General features: G+C 46.3%; 1 protein-coding gene across 6 annotated transcripts; it reads left to right on the top strand.

The window, feature by feature from the left end:
- Positions 1-253: 253 nt before the first annotated feature.
- Positions 254-16759, top strand: LOC109908845 (uncharacterized). 6 transcript variants are annotated; one of them, XM_031796877.1, is made up of 9 exons: positions 254-834; positions 11431-11610; positions 13263-13450; positions 13567-13843; positions 13916-14397; positions 14555-15284; positions 15382-15483; positions 15943-16045; positions 16445-16759. In XM_031796877.1, the coding sequence occupies exons 2-9, from the start codon at positions 11454-11456 to the stop codon at positions 16488-16490; spliced, it is 2085 nt and encodes a 694-aa protein (XP_031652737.1). In that variant the 5' UTR covers positions 254-834; positions 11431-11453; the 3' UTR covers positions 16491-16759. The 6 variants fall into 6 exon arrangements, with proteins under 6 accessions (XP_031652737.1, XP_031652735.1, XP_020363163.1 ...); XM_031796875.1 differs by having other exon boundaries at positions 288-834; positions 13567-13632; positions 13666-14397; XM_031796878.1 differs by having other exon boundaries at positions 290-840.
- Positions 16760-17038: the final 279 nt, after the last annotated feature.

Here is a 17038-nt window from a genome sequence, read left to right as displayed (position 1 = left end):
TCTATTTGATTTTTTTGTTGTCTTAATGTAGGGTTAGGCATCAGGTTAGCAGTATGGTTAGGTTTAAAATCTGATTTAAAAAAAAATGTATTTAAATGGTAGAAATAGGCGAAGTTTATAACTTTGTGGCTGTGGTAACTAGTGACGACCGCAGGCGCAGTGCAAAGACACCAGGGGCTAAATGAGGATACTGAGCATGCGCACAAAGACTCTCAGGGAGGGGATTTTATAAATGCTCCGGAGTAGCGTTAATTGCGTTCGATTTGAAACAGGGCTGCCTCCCGGAACCCCTTGCCACTGTTCTGGCCGAGAACAAAGTCGGTTAACAACAAGTTATGTAGGCTAAACACGTGGGGTAGGGAGTAATAATAATATATTTATGCCATTTAGCAGATCATTCTATCCCAAAGCTACTTACAGTCATGCGTGCATACAATGAGTTGCCATTGATCATGACTCTCTGTTCTATGACATTACAAATAAGAGCCATAAGATGCTCTGTAGCGGGGAGCTTTGTTAAGAGTCTGAACATTTATCACGCATCACTTGCGTGGGTTTGGAAGCATACGGACCTTTTTCATATCTGTGAGAAATAATTACAACTTTCTTTTTTTAAAGGATAAATATATACACCTTTTAATAGGGTTAGAGTTTCCACACGGCCATATTTCCATGTTACAAGGCTTGTTTACTGAAGACAGGGTGGACTATCTGTGCTAATTAGCTGTCGGCGTCTCTGAACACCTGTATGTAAACGGAAGACAAAAGCCACAAACTTATCACGGGAAATACTGTTGGCTGCAACTGTGTCAGAACATTTTAAAACAGTGTACAGTAAGTGTATGTTTTACATTTGTGGAATTATTTTGATGTGATATGAATGTAGATGGGTTTATGTTTTTAGAAACCATACCGTATTTGGGAATAGATTCACGTTTAGATGGGAGAATGTTGGTCTTCCAAAGCCAATTCTCACTTTGAACATAACATGTAAATTCTTTGGACTTCATGGACTAAGGAGTAATTTTAGGCTCCTTATAGTCCAATAATTCAGTGTTTTCACATGCAGAAGTTATGCTTGTGATTAACGCTTTATCTGCCTTCGCAATGAAAACGAGTTAAAAAGTTCTATCATATATGTTAGGGAAAGGAGATGTTTGTTTCTGAACGATGCACCATGCTGCCTTGTTGACGATATGACCAAGCGTTGTAGATTACCATTAAAGTTGAGCAGGGTGCGCCTCTCTCACCGTCACATTGACGGGATATAGCCCGGTTCAACCAGGGGCATCTTAATCAAATCCCCTTCGGTCCATCTTCCACTGTCTCTTTATGGGAAATGGTGCCCTCTTTTGGAAGAAAATGTTGGTGAAATGTAAAAAAGGGGTGAAAGAACAAACAAATAAATGAGGGGGATCCCATGTAGGCGTGTGGGAAAGGGGGTTGAACAGGAGTATGTAGTTCTAGAAGAAGTGTGGTTGGGGGGGGATATGTTAATAGTGAACTTTTACAACCTGTGTAAGAGACGAGGGGTTGATAGTCCTTAAGAATGTAGAAGGTCAAGATGGGAGACGTGTAATATGGTGTTGGGATTTTAATGCTCATAGTATGCTTTCTGGGGAGAGGGTTATGGACTGTTGTAAATGGGTAAGTGTTGGAGGAACCACTGGATGAGAAAAGGCTTGTGAGTCTTAATGATGGCCGGGGAACTGGGTTTGACCCAGTAAGTGGATATTAATCTGCTCTGGGTCTTGATCTGATCTACACTTCAATGGCAGGCAGATGTAGGTGGTCGGTTTAGGAGGAATCTACATGTCTGGGTCTTGATCTGATCTACACTTCAGTGGCAGGCAGATGTAGGTGGTCGGTTTAGGAGGAATCCACATGGGGTAGTTGTCACCTATCCTATCCTGTGTACCGTAGGATGGTGGAAGATTTAGTAGGCAATGGATTGAGGAGTAGGATATTTGGGAAAGTGGAATGGGGTCAGTTTCAGGAGTTGAGTGAACAGCATGTGTCTCAGGTTTATCTCAATGCAGATATAGAAACTTTGAATGATGGAGTAAGAACAGCAATAGTAGGTGCCTCAAGGCAGGTGTTTTCTATGGGTACAGGGGGCAGAACGAGTAAGGCAGGTGTTTCCTATGGGTACAGGGGGCAGAACCAGCATGGCAGGTGTTTCCTATGGGTATAGGGGGCAGAACCAGCATGGAGGTGTTTCCTATGGGTACAGGGGGCAGAACCAGCATGGCAGGTGTTTCCTATGGGTATAGGGGGCAGAACCAGCATGGAGGTGTTTCCTATGGGTACAGGGGGCAGAACCAGCATGGCAGGTGTTTCCTATGGGTACAGGGGGCAGAAAGAGTAGCGCAGTTCCCTGGTGAATCATTGTCAAGAGGAGACAGACAGAGGAACGCACATTATTTCAGTTCCATAAATATGTGAGGGAAAGGGAGCGATTGCTATTAGATTTGAGGAGTAGTAATAGGGTTGAAGAGCCAATATTAAGTGAACTGCTGGGGGAAATCTTCAGGGGATGTAGTATTTAGAATAGTGTATTTTCGTTTCCTTAGGGAGACGAGAATATTGGGTAGGAGTTAATGGCAAAAGGCGTTAATGGAAAATGTGCCTACTTTCTTTATGAAACCATTGCACACCATTTTAGTATTTTCGGACAACTTTGGAAAACAGTTTCCTGAAGAAAAAAAAAGTACGAATTTTTCCTTACTTCTCTCATTTTAAAGCTTGTTGAAGACAATGATGCAGCCCGAATGGAGGATGGTTTACGCACGAGCCAGTCCAACAGCACAAGGGGACGTGTTGTCCTATTACCAGGAATGCACATCATGCCAGGTGTGCAGATCTAGCTCCCATGCACTATGCTAGAAGATAGGCGCTAAAGGTAGTTACAGTGAGACTTATACACATTTTAAAACGTTCACAACACTTGACAGTTAAATAGACTGGGCCAGGGGAAATGTGGTTAGTGGGCCTACCGTCCATTTTCTGACGTATCCAATGACTATCAAAATGAGAGAGCTGAAAATTAGATTAGCCACATTTTTACATCTCCATGTCAAATTGGAAACACTTTTCTACTGTCATTCAAACTAGGTTCTTACTAAGCAATTTTGCTTGGCAAACTTGGTTGTTTTAAACTTTAAAAAAAACTATACTAAATAAAACAATGCACTCATCTTCAATAGATTGAGCCACGGATAAACGCCCTGACCGTTCAATCATTTTTACAGATTAAACCGACACTCATCTGTTTCTTATTTCTGGGGAATTTTTATGGCGGATGGCAACCAACTTTAAGTTGCATTACCGCCACCAACTGGACTGGAGTGTGAACCTCAGTTCATCTTTCAATCACCCACGTGGGTATATGTGTGTGAGTGTGGATCAGTGAATGGTTTAAAGCTAGTTAAGGATAGAAATGATGCTGAATGGATGATGCTTACTATCCGGTCTACTGGGAGTACGAGTGTTTTTACCGGGAATGCACAACATCAAGCCTAGATTGTGCTGATCTAGAGACCATGCACGTTCGGTTACATCTGGCCGGGGGAATTATGTTGAGACCTTACTGTCGTTCAGAAAGTTTGTATCTTACATAAAATGCCAAACTAATGTAAATAAGCGATGTAACATGAAGTTATGCCCATGTGGGAACACGAATCACAACACTACAAAATAATTGAACCTGTTTAAAAATATTTTTAAAACGTGTTAAAGTGTTATGATTCGAGTTCCCTACATGGGCATAACTTCATGTTACTGCGCTTATTTACAGCAGATCTAGGCGGCCACCTGTGCTAACCAGTTATCTAGGGTACTCCAAACACCTTTTGTGTTAGCATAAGTGGGGAGGAAGTGTACGGATCTGTGCAAAAATGCCTTTTTTTAGGGACAGTTTGACATTTTATTGGAGGGGGGGTGGGACTAGTCCAACTAAAGGTGTCCTAAAAAAAAAAAAATCGCCCTCCGCTTGTACTGGTAAAAAAAGAGAGAAAAAAAAGCCATGCTTAGCATTAACCGAAAATAATGTTTATGACTACAAATAACCATCACTGGAGCAACCCTGTGTTTATAGACACACCATGCTAAAGCATGTTTTTATTTGGCACAGTAAATGCCGTGCGGGGCTACAGGCCAGGATGTTGAGGGTTTGCAGACCACCACGTACGACGTCACTTCTCCGTGCCGGTTCCATTCCAGTAGGATCAGAGCCGTCTGCAGACAATCGTCAGCTAGGGGGAAATCAGATTTGCTATATTTTGATGCTATGTTTGGAATTCAGATCAATCATATTTCCTCAAATGTTTCTGTGCCAATACCACACAACCAATAAACAAAACATATCAACTTCGGGCAGTTCAATATCTTGAACACCACAAATTGACGATGTCAATTCTTGACAAACAGAAAATACATTCTTCCCTACCCAGTGTGGAAGGCTAGGCATTCCTCCCTACCCAGTGTGGAAGGCTAGGCATTCCTCCCTACCCAGTGTGGAAGGCTAGGCATTCCTCCCTACCCAGTATGGAAGGCTAGGCATTCCTCCCTACCCAGTATGGAAGGCTAGACATTCCTCCCTACCCAGTGTGGAAGGCTTGGCATTCCTCCCTACCCAGTATGGAAGGCTTGGCATTCCTCCCTACCCAGTATGGAAGGCTTGGCATTCCTCCCTACCCAGTGTGGAAGGCTTGGCATTCCTCCCTACCCAGTGTGGAAGGCTTGGCATTCCTCCCTACCCAGTATGGAAGGCTAGGCATTCCTCCCTACCCAGTATGGAAGGCTAGGCATTCCTCCCTACCCAGTATGGAAGGCTTGGCATTCCTCCCTACCCAGTATGGAAGGCTAGGCATTCCTCCCTACCCAGTATGGAAGGCTAGGCATTCCTCCCTACCCAGTATGGAAGGCTAGGCATTCCTCCCTACCCAGTATGGAAGGCTAGGCCTTCCTCCCTACCCAGTATGGAAGGCTAGGCATTCCTCCCTACCCAGTATGGAAGGCTAGGCATTCCTCCCTACCCAGTATGGAAGGCTAGGCATTCCTCCCTACCCAGTATGGAAGGCTAGGCATTCCTCCCTACCCAGTATGGAAGGCTAGGCATTCCTCCCTACCCAGTATGGAAGGCTAGGCATTCCTCCCTACCCAGTATGGAAGGCTAGGCATTCCTCCCTACCCAGTATGGAAGGCTAGGCATTCCTCCCTACCCAGTATGGAAGGCTAGGCATTCCTCCCTACCCAGTATGGAAGGCTAGGCATTCCTCCCTACCCAGTATGGAAGGCTAGGCATTCCTCCCTACCCAGTATGGAAGGCTAGGCATTCCTCCCTACCCAGTATGGAAGGCTAGGCATTCCTCCCTACCCAGTATGGAAGGCTAGGCATTCCTCCCTACCCAGTATGGAAGGCTAGGCATTCCTCCCTACCCAGTATGGAAGGCTAGGCATTCCTCCCTACCCAGTATGGAAGGCTAGGCATTCCTCCCTACCCAGTATGGAAGGCTAGGCATTCCTCCCTACCCAGTGTGGAAGGCTAGGCATTCCTCCCTACCCAGTGTGGAAGGCTTGGCATTCCTCCCTACCCAGTGTGGAAGGCTTGGCATTCCTCCCTACCCAGTGTGGAAGGCTAGGCATTCCTCCCTACCCAGTGTGGAAGGCTAGGCATTCCTCCCTACCCAGTGTGGAAGGCTTGGCATGCCTCCCTACCCAGTGTGGAAGGCTTGGCATGCCTCCCTACCCAGTGTGGAAGGCTAGGCATTCCTCCCTACCCAGTGTGGAAGGCTTGGCATTCCTCCCTACCCAGTGTGGAAGGCTTGGCATTCCTCCCTACCCAGTGTGGAAGGCTTGGCATTCCTCCCTACCCAGTGTGGAAGGCTTGGCATTCCTCCCTACCCAGTGTGGAAGGCTTGGCATTCCTCCCTACCCAGTGTGGAAGGCTTGGCATTCCTCCCTACCCAGTGTGGAAGGCTTGGCATTCCTCCCTACCCAGTGTGGAAGGCTTGGCATTCCTCCCTACCCAGTGTGGAAGGCTTGGCATTCCTCCCTACCCAGTGTGGAAGGCTTGGCATTCCTCCCTACCCAGTGTGGAAGGCTTGGCATTCCTCCCTACCCAGTGTGGAAGGCTTGGCATTCCTCCCTACCCAGTGTGGAAGGCTTGGCATTCCTCCCTACCCAGTGTGGAAGGCTTGGCATTCCTCCCTACCCAGTGTGGAAGGCTTGGCATTCCTCCCTACCCAGTGTGGAAGGCTTGGCATTCCTCCCTACCCAGTGTGGAAGGCTTGGCATTCCTCCCTACCCAGTGTGGAAGGCTTGGCATTCCTCCCTACCCAGTGTGGAAGGCTTGGCATTCCTCCCTACCCAGTGTGGAAGGCTTGGCATTCCTCCCTACCCAGTGTGGAAGGCTTGGCATTCCTCCCTACCCAGTGTGGAAGGCTTGGCATTCCTCCCTACCCAGTGTGGAAGGCTTGGCATTCCTCCCTACCCAGTGTGGAAGGCTTGGCATTCCTCCCTACCCAGTGTGGAAGGCTTGGCATTCCTCCCTACCCAGTGTGGAAGGCTTGGCATTCCTCCCTACCCAGTGTGGAAGGCTTGGCATTCCTCCCTACCCAGTGTGGAAGGCTTGGCTTGGCATTCCTCCCTACCCAGTGTGGAAGGCTTGGCTTGGCATTCCTCCCTACCCAGTGTGGAAGGCTTGGCTTGGCATTCCTCCCTACCCAGTGTGGAAGGCTTGGCTTGACAATCTCTGAATGTCATTATACTTTTTGTTATTTTGTAACAGATCTCTCTTTCCATTCATCAAATGGTCGCTGCACAGTTTGGATAGATTTTTTAAAATGTATTTGTCAGTTAAATGTTTGAAAGTTATGGTTGGTATGGCTTTAAGTTGCTTTGGTTGTCTATGTCATCCAACTGCATCGGTATATTAAAAATGTGTTCTTACCAGATTGACTCTTAACAGGAATTATTAGTCTCTGGGTCTCACCCAACAACAGGGGTGTGAACAGTTTGGGGTCACATGGGTTGTGAGGTGGTTTGTTACTACACCAATAAATCATAATATCCATCCGGACCTTTTGAGACTGTACCTTTTCAAATCGTACTTCAGTACCCCGGCATTAGATGTTTGGGGACGGCAGGTAGCCTAGTGGTTAGAGTGTAGGGGAGGCAGGGTAGCCTAGTGGTTAGCGTGTAGGGGAGGCAGGGTAGCCTAGTGGTTAGCGTGTAGGGGAGGCAGGGTAGCCTAGTGGTTAGCGTGTAGGGGAGGCAGGGTAGCCTAGTGGTTAGCGTGTAGGGGAGGCAGGGTAGCCTAGTGGTTAGCGTGTAGGGGAGGCAGGGTAGCCTAGTGGTTAGCGTGTCGGGGCGGCAGGTAGCCTGGTGGGTTAGAGTGTCGGGGCGGCAGGTAGCCTGGTGGGTTAGAGTGTCGGGGCGGCAGGTAGCCTGGTGGGTTCTGAATCGAATCCCCGAGCTGACAGGTATAAAATCTGTCGTTCTGCCCCTGATCAAGGCAATTAACCCACTTTTCCCCGGTAGGCCGTCATTGTAAATAATAATTTGTTCTTAACTGACTTGCCTAGTTAAATAAAATAGATGTTTGGGGCTGCTGGTGAACCATGATGTGCAGGTATAATCGGACACACTGGACTAGTGCACCGGGCAGCGCTCCCCAAACTCTGTCCTGGGGATCTCAAGGGAGGTATGTTTAGTTTTTTTGCCCTAGTACAGCTGACTCAAATGGTCAAAGCTTGATGATTAGTTGATTTATTTGAATCAGCTGTGTAGTGCTATGGCAACAAACCAAAACGTGCATCCCTTGGGGTTCCGAGGACCGAGCTTGGGAAACGCTTCTTTAGGGTGTCTATAGCTAGGTTTTCATCCAATTGGTGACAGATTGTCATGGCAATATTCTAAAATCTGCATAATCCCCCCCCCATCAGTTCTTTCCATCAAATTGATGTGTGTGTGTGTATATACGTAGTGCACATAAAAATAAGTTTTGCAGTTGAAATCCCATTTAAATGGGTTTCCAATCTCATTTTCAACTCTAGGCTACTGATGGTTTTGTCACCCAAAAAATTTTGCGAATGTTCCCCCTCTGCTATTGGTACATGCGCTCTACAGCTTGCAGATAAGGTATAGCCCGCATGATGAGATTATTTTGGACAGAAGTGCAAGATTATTTGTCAAATGGCAGCCAATTGTATCGCTCATAATGTCACCAGCATAAGACCCTGGATAAGACCCTGGATAAGACCCTGGATAAGACCCTGGATAAGACCCTGGATAAGACCAGAATAAGACCCTGGATAAGACCAGCATAAGACCCTGGATAAGACCCTGGATATTTATTGGAAAGGAGCATCAAGCTCATCACCGTGCTCTTTCACCACCGTTTTGAAGTTCATAACCTATTTCGTCTAGCTTAGTAAACGACATCCTTTCCCATGATGTCGTGACGTTGTTGTTTTTTTATCCGACGTGTACTTAGCAAAAAAACTAAAAAAGTTGGCTGTAATCCTGGTTAATGTCGAGCCAATTTTGAGGATGCTGGATTCCAAGAACATGTTACTATCCTTTGTGCAAGCACTTCCAAGAGTTAATGAACAGTGAGCGTGGTGAAATTTGGGGAGCGCATCGTCAGTAGTGTACCTTTTTGGTTCCTAGGGTGTTTCGGCCTTTCACACTATACACCCTCCTCAAAGGCGGCCAGCGACAGGGTGATCAAACCTACGCTTGCGTCCCATTCCCAATTAATCATAGGAGTTGCCTTGTTGTTGATAGCCAACAATGGAATTATATTTTGGGACAAACGTGTGCAAGTCTACAGAATACTTTTCGAGGTGGCCTAATCAGGTTACAACATTGTGACTGGTTGTGTTTATGCCACACAAAAGGTAATACATTTAGAAAGTTAAATGATTAAATATTTCGGATATATTGAAGTGTTCGGTTCTTGGTGCGTAAGGAAACAGGGGCTTGGATTGGACGTTTTCACTGCAGCCTGAAGTAGACTTAAACAATAAGGCATTTATTTATTGTGTTGTGGCGTTTTAAATGCTAGTCTAGGTCGGATAATTGCATTGTTCCTAAACAAGATCAATAGGGGGACATTTTTTTGAGTCGGGTGTCTCATGTCCTCACTGTTCTTTCATGCGTAATGATCCACCTGGCCTCTCCTCTGCCCATCAGCTATTCATATTGGTTCTTGTGGATTCATATTGAACATTGATGCAGCTTTGAATGCATGCATGCTTGCTAGTTAGCGTATTGCAGATCTGGACAAACTTTTCCACCTAGCACTATTGTCACTATGAATGGTGGATAGACCGTTAGCCTGGTAGACTATATTGTCACTATGAATGGTGGATAGAGGGTTAGGTTAGACTGGTAGACTATATTGTCACTATGAATGGTGGATAGAGGGTTAGGTTAGCCTGGTAGACTATATTGTCACTATGAATGGTGGATAGAGGGTTAGGTTAGACTGGTAGACTATATTGTCGCTATGAATGGTGGATAGACTGGTAGACTATATTGTCACTATGAATGGTGGATAGAGGGCAGGATAGACAGACTGGTAGACTATATATTGTGACTGTGGTATAGTAAAAGTTAGCGTGCGAAAAAGCGCAGTCCATCATACAAGTACCACATATGGGGGAGGCGGAGGCAAACCGATGAGTAAATATGGCTAGGATGGAAGAAATGACATGGGGAATATGACTAGGATGGAAGAAATGACATGGTGAATATGACTAGGATGGAAGAAATGACATAGTGAATATGACTAGGATGGAAGAAATGACATAGTGAATATGACTAGGATGGAAGAAATGACATAGTAAATGTGGCTAGGATGGAAGAAATTACATGGTGAATATGACTAGGATGGAAGAAATGACATGGTGAATATGACTAGGATGGAAGAAATGACATAGTGAATATGACTAGGATGGAAGAAATGACATAGTGAATATGACTAGGATGGAAGAAATGACATAGTAAATGTGGCTAGGATGGAAGAAATTACATGGTGAATATGACTAGGATGGAAGAAATGACATGGTGAATATGACTAGGATGGAAGAAATGACATGGTGAATATGACTAGGATGGAAGAAATGACATGGTGAATATGACTAGGATGGAAGAAATGACATAGTGAATATGACTAGGATGGAAGAAATGACATAGTGAATCCTGCAAAAGAGCAAATGTAAACCGGGGGGGAAAAAATGCACTACCCTCTCCTGTGCCGAAAAAAATACAAGTTCAACAACCCTCCCCTGTTTTGCTCCGTTCCAGTAAATGTCGGACTGTCACTTATTTGAAAAATGTCCTACTGACAGATAAGGTGTATATCAGCATGTTTCCAAAACAGTTAAAACACCTCGTCGGAATTGTAGTTCACTCAAAAACCAACCGTGGGCGACGCTAACCACTGAAAACCAGGGCTACTTTCACTATAGCCTGGTCCCAGATCTGTTTTCTCCTCATGTAGCCTGGTCCCAGATCTGTTGCCTGGTCCCAGATCTGTTGTCTCCTCCTGTTGCCTCCTCCTGTAGCCTGGTCCCAGGTCTGTTGTCTCCTCCTGTTGCCTCCTCCTGTAGCCTGGTCCCAGGTCTGTTGCCGCCTCCTGTAGCCTGGTCCCAGGTCTATTGTGTCCTCCTGTTGCCTGGTCCCAGGTCTGTTGCCTCCTCCTGTAGCCTGGTCCCAGGTCTGTTGCCTCCTCCTGTAGCCTGGTCCCAGGTCTGTTGCCGCCTCCTGTAGCCTGGTCCCAGGTCTATTGTGTCCTCCTGTTGCCTGGTCCCAGATCTGTTGCCTGGTCCCAGGTCTGTTGCCTCCTCCTGTTGCCTGGTCCCAGGTCTGTTGCCTCCTCCTGTTGCCTGGTCCCAGGTCTGTTGCCTCCTCCTGTAGCCTGGTCCCAGGTCTGTTGCCTCCTCCTGTAGCCTGGCCCCAGGTCTGTTGCCTCCTCCTGTAGCCTGGCCCCAGGTCTGTTGCCTCCTCCTGTAGCCTGGCCCCAGGTCTGTTGCCTCCTCCTGTAGCCTGGCCCCAGGTCTGTTGCCTCCTCCTGTAGCCTGGCCCCAGGTCTGTTGCCTCCTCCTGTAGCCTGGCCCCAGGTCTGTTGCCTCCTCCTGTAGCCTGGCCCCAGGTCTGTTGCCTCCTCCTGTAGCCTGGTCCCAGGTCTGTTGCCTCCTCCTGTAGCCTGAGTCTGAACGCTCTGAATGAGCGTTCACACTGATTATTCATAACGGTAGTTGAATGTGATTTATTTTATTAAATATGTTTGTTTTGTTATTGTGTGCTGAATTGTATTGTTTTATACAGGCGTATGTTTTGTTCTGTTATTGTAATGTATACAGGGCTGTCTTGTAAAAGAGATTTTTGAATCTAATTTATTATTTTTAAAAATTTTTATAGAAGGAAGCAAACAGCCACAGTCGATGGAGAACGATCAACACAACCAACGGCAGGTCAATCACCAAAGGCCCTTCTTCTATGTTCAGCCGGCTTCTCAACCTTACTACAACATGTATCATCATCATAATCAGTGGCAAAATATGAACAACCCATATAACCACTATACCTTACCTGGTTCCGGTAGGTCTACTTTTCATGTTTTTAATGAATGTGTCCCAAATGGAACCCTATTCCCTATGTAGTGCACTACTTTATACCAGGTCCCTATGGAACCCTATTGCCTATATAGTGCACTATTTTAGACCAGAGCCCTATGGAACCCTATTCCATATGTAGTGCACTACTTTATACCAGGGCCCTATGGAACCCTATTCCATATGTAGTGCACTACTTTATACCAGGGCCCTATGGGCCAGATAGTTCACTATATTAGGGTGCCATTTGAGTCATACACTTTATTTCTCAAACCAGAATTATGGAGTATTAGTTTACAGTGGATGATTTTCATTGATGCAAATATACGACGTGACCAAAAGTATGTGGACACCGGCTCGTCCAACATCTCATTCCAGAATCATGGGCATTAATATGGAGTTGGTCCCCCCTTTGCTGCTATAACAGCCTCTACTCTTCTGGGAAGGCCTTCCACTAGATGTTGGAACGTTGCTGCTATAACAGCCTCCACTCTTCTGGGAAGGCTTTCCACTAGATGTTGGTACATTGCTGCCATAACAGCCTCCACTCTTCTGGGAAGGCTTTCCACTAGATGTTGGAACATTGCTGTGGGGACTTACTTCCATTCAGCCACAAAAGCATTAGTGAGGTCGGGTACTGATGTTGGGTGATTAGGCCTGGATCGCAGTCGGCGTTCCAATCCATCCCAAAGGTGTTCGATGGGGTTGAGGGCTCTGTAGGCCAGTCAAGTTCTTCCACACCGATCTTGACAAAACATTTCTGTATGGACTTCACTTTGTACACGGGAGCATTGTCATGCTGAAACAGGAAAGGGCCTTCCCCAAATGGTTACCACAAAGTTGGAAGCACAGAATCGTCTAGAATGTTATTGTATGCTGAAGCGTTAAGATTTCCCTTCACTGGAACGAAGGGGCCCGAACCATCAAAAACAGCCCCAGACCATTATTCCTCCTCTACCAAACTATACAGTCTCCTGGCATCCACCAAACCCAGATCAGTCTGTCGGACTGCCAGAATGGAAGCGTGATTCATCACTCCAAAGAACACGTTTCCACTGCTCCAGAGTTCAATGGCGGTGAGCTTTATACCACTCCAGCCAGACGGTTAGTGTAGCGCATGGGCTTGTGTGCGACTACTCGGCCATGGAAACCCATTTCACGACGCTCCAGATGAACAGTTCTTGTGGTGACGTTGCTTCCAGGGACCGTTTGGAACTCTGTAGTGAGTGTTGCTTCAGCAGTCGGCGGTCCCGTTCTGTGAGCTTGTGTGGCTTACCACTTCGCGGCTGAGCCGTTGTTGCTCCTAGATGTTTTCACTTCTGTGTAACAGCACTTACAGTTGACCCGGGGCAGCTCTAGTCGGGCAGAAATTTGACGAACTGACTTGTTGGAAAGGTGGCATCCTATGACTGTGCCACGTTGAAAAGTCACTGAGCTCTTCAGTAAGGCCATTCTACTGACAATGTTTGTCTATGGAGATTGCATGGCTTTTTGCTCAATTTTATACACCTGTCAGCAACTGATGTGGTCTGAAATAACCAAATCCACTAACTTGAAAAGGTTTCTAAATACTTTTTGTATATATAGTGTATTACTGCATGGTCATATTGTCTTGATAAAACCATATGTTCTCTACAGGAAGTTATCCTTTTGGACGTCCTAGTTCATACATGTCCCCATACCCATACATGCAGTATCCTGGTCAATACATTGTTCCACACATCCATCCAGTTGATTACAGATGCATGTACGACCCACCTCGTTTCCACCCACCTCCGTTGCATGACCCCATGTTCCGCCACCAGCAACAACAACAACACTATAGTGTATGTATTATTGTGTTCAGATGTATAAGACAATTTATGTATTTTAAATGTTATATATGCAATTCATTAGATTATTAATGAATTCATTATTTAATTTGTTCATTTACCATCACCAGGCTCAGGCCCAGAGAGAGGTGGCCTGCTCGGAGGCTCAGGCCCAGAGAGAGGTGGCCTGCTCGGAGGCTCAGGCCCAGAGAGAGGTGGCCTGCTCGGAGGCTCAGACCCAGTCCAGTGATGCTCTGAACAAGCTCCAGACCAACGAGAAGCAGGGCTCTGAGAAAGAGCTTGATTCCGGAGTTGTTTCCCAAGCTTCCGGAATCTTCTCGTCAGAGAATAAGGAACGGAAACGTGAGGTGGGGGGAGACAGACACAGTAGTCGTGGAGCCTCGTATGGTAAGTTGGAAAGCAGCCGTTCGCAATCGTCGTCTCCACTGGCCAGGTTGTTCAGCATCAGTGACTCCACAGCGGCGGTCTACGACGGCGATTCGAGTCGGAGCCTTGGAGACCTGGGGCTTCAGGAGGGCTGGGCTGTAGACTCTGACGAGGAGCCCCCATTGGACAGCTCATCTGTTCAGGAGGAGGATATCCAGGACACGCGGCATCACGCAGCGGATGAGTCTCTTCATAGCCATTCTTCTGAGAATCTTTGCCTCCTGTCTGCCATCTCGCAGTCCGACGACAGCCCCAGACCCGAAGACCCAGACAACCAGGCAGAGGAGGGGAGTGCCAATCCAGACAGTACTAGTTCCACTGAGGCACTTCTGAGGCCTCGGAGTCACTGCTCCAACCTGCTCTCTCCCCAGTCACTACCATCACCCTTAGCCTCTGACTGGAAAGCCTTAGAGCACATGAAACATGGAGGAGAAACGTTTGATGTTCCAGATGGGAGTCTGTGTGAACTGGATGTTGACCTGTCCTACCAGATCCTCTGTCTGCCCTTTGATAAGGTCACTCTTTTTTTTTATTTATTTTATGTATTTTTACAATACCTTCTATGGAATAGGTTTTTATAGCTGAATTGTTTGAGAGGAGAGCTTGTAAGTTAAGAATTTTATTATGTATCTGTATTGTCAAATAAACTTTTTTTGATTTTAAATTGACAAGGTGTTTACAGCAAGCGCTCTGCAGAAGGACGTCTCTACCAGCTCCAGCGTTGCTCTGCGGTGTGAAGACCTCCAGGCCTCTCTGTCCTCTTCTCTCGCTACTTCCTCCACCACCCCAGTCCGTCACCACCACTACTACTGCCAGCCACAGACGGCTCACGAGAGGCTCAGTGTCCTGTGTTCATCCCTGGACGAGCTCTCGTCCCGGGACGAGATGTTCTCCACCGATCTGGAGGATGTGGATGCGTTTCCCGGATGTTCCGTCTACGCAAGGGGGAGGTTCTCTGCAGACCTCGGAGAGGCAGAGGTCAAGGAAGTCTGTCCCCAGTCCAAGAAGCTCATGTGTGTCTGCTGTGGATCGAGCCTGTTGAAAGGAGGAGGGGTGAGCAGCAGGGTTAAAGTTCATCACAGCCCCGGGGTTTACGCCGCCGGGGACTCTGACGAGGTGGTCGAGCAGGAACAACGCGGATCTGTAAGGACTTGTGAGAGAACGCACCCCAGTAGGGTGGTTGTGAAGAAGCACCCTGTCCACAAGAAACACCAGCCTCTCCCTCTACACATCCGACATGCTCCCAAACACAGCTGTAAGAGAGGCCAGTGGAGAGAGGCTATTGGGCCCGAGGAGCAGGAACCAGAGACAGTGTTGGTGGGATCAGAGCTGAAGTATTATGAAGGCCATGTGGTGGAGGGGGAGAGTGGACACAGAACTGGGGATAAACAACACAGGACATGTAAAGGACATTTTCATTGCTTTGCTTCCAAAATGGCGCCCTATTTCCTTACCGACACACTTAACCATACATTTGCTCTATCTTCTCTCCGCTGTAGATGGACTGTGCCGAGACGGCGTTAATACTTCAGATCCGGGCACATGGGAGAGTGGAGGTGCCAAGCCTAGACAGAAACCACACAGCTCACTGCCACGACCAGGTACCATAACACAACCCTCGTCAATATATTTAATTGATAATATCCTTTCGGTCTTCCTAAATATCCGTGCTCGTATTTATAAAGCGTACTAGAGTATGAATGCTAATGTAGGTTTAGTTTAGTTTAGCTTTATAGATCGGCAGCGTAGCCTAGTGGTTAGAGCGTTGGACTAGTAACCGGAAGGTTGCAAGTTCAAACCCCCGAGCTGATAACGTACAAATCTGTCATTCTGCCCCTGAACAGGCAGTTAACCCACTGTTCCTAGGCTGTCATTGAAAATAAGAATTTGTTCTTAACTGACTTGCCTGGTTAAATAAAGGTAAAATAAATAGATCCTAATGAAATGGACTGCTGGGACTCGTAATCTCACACGCAGTATGAATACCAACCCTGTTGCATGGATCAAATGTGTTTTCTATGAGTGAGTGTCTGATGGTTCTGGCCCGATTTTGTTTTCAGAGAGACCAGCACTGAGGAAAGCTCTGTGTAAGCCGCTGGTATACCAGAGAGTCAGAGATGAGGAAAATGACGACGAGGTGCCACAACGACTTCAGAGGAGAAGGTTTCCTTTATCTGCTATCGTTTCATTTCAACTATTCACTATATTAGGATTTGTCCCAAATGGGACCCTATTCCCTTTATAGTGCACTACTTTTGACCAGAGCCCTATGGGCCCTATTCCCTCTATAGTGCACTACATTTGACCAGAGCCCTATGGACCCTATTCCCTTCATAGTGCACTACATTTGACCAGAGCCCTATGGACCCTATTCCCTTTGTAGTGCACTACGTTTGACCAGAGCCCTATGTGCCCTATTCCCTCTATAGTGCACTACGTTTGTCGAAAGTGCACCATAAAAGGAGACTAGGTTGCCGTTTGGTGGGACACGTGTAATTTTGAGATGTTGGTCTATGAATCCACTTCTAAATCCACTTCTCTATGGTTTTTTTTCTTCTCCAGGTTCCACCAAGAGAAGAAACACAAGGTTTTGATATCACATCCTTGATGAAATCAAAGAAAATGTCACAAACAAAGAGCACTTAGTAAAATGCATAACAGAAAATGTTTTCGGATGGACACCATTTTTTTTTTTTTTGTGATCAATAAAACCAAGGAGATCAAGCACTTCCAGGATGTCCATAAACACTGTCAGTTGGCTAGCACTGTACTGTATGTTGGTAAAATGTCCCCTCGGTCAGCACAGGGTTTGGTGGCTTTGAAAATCAGATTTGAACTGTTTGTGACCAGTGGATTATTAAAATGAATTTCATAACACACACTAGTCTGTCTGGTTTATTAAACATGTGTGTATGTAAGTGATAATTTAAAACTGTATTTATTTTAATTGTGCACATTATTAAAATGTAACATGAAATGGCAAATAAAACATCTTGGCAATGTTGGGTTTTGTCAGTTGGCAACTATATTTTTAGAGCTCTGGATCGAAACAGGGTCTGTACTGACGCCTCTAGCACTGAGATGCAGTGCCTTAGACCGCTGTGCCACTCGGGAGCCTAAAATATAAATCCAACTATTTAAAAGATTATGCTGTGT

This window comes from Oncorhynchus kisutch, linkage group LG18, assembly GCF_002021735.2.
Source record: "Oncorhynchus kisutch isolate 150728-3 linkage group LG18, Okis_V2, whole genome shotgun sequence".
In the NCBI taxonomy this organism is placed as follows: domain Eukaryota; kingdom Metazoa; phylum Chordata; class Actinopteri; order Salmoniformes; family Salmonidae; genus Oncorhynchus; species Oncorhynchus kisutch.
This window is presented reverse-complemented; position numbering and strand designations above follow the sequence as displayed.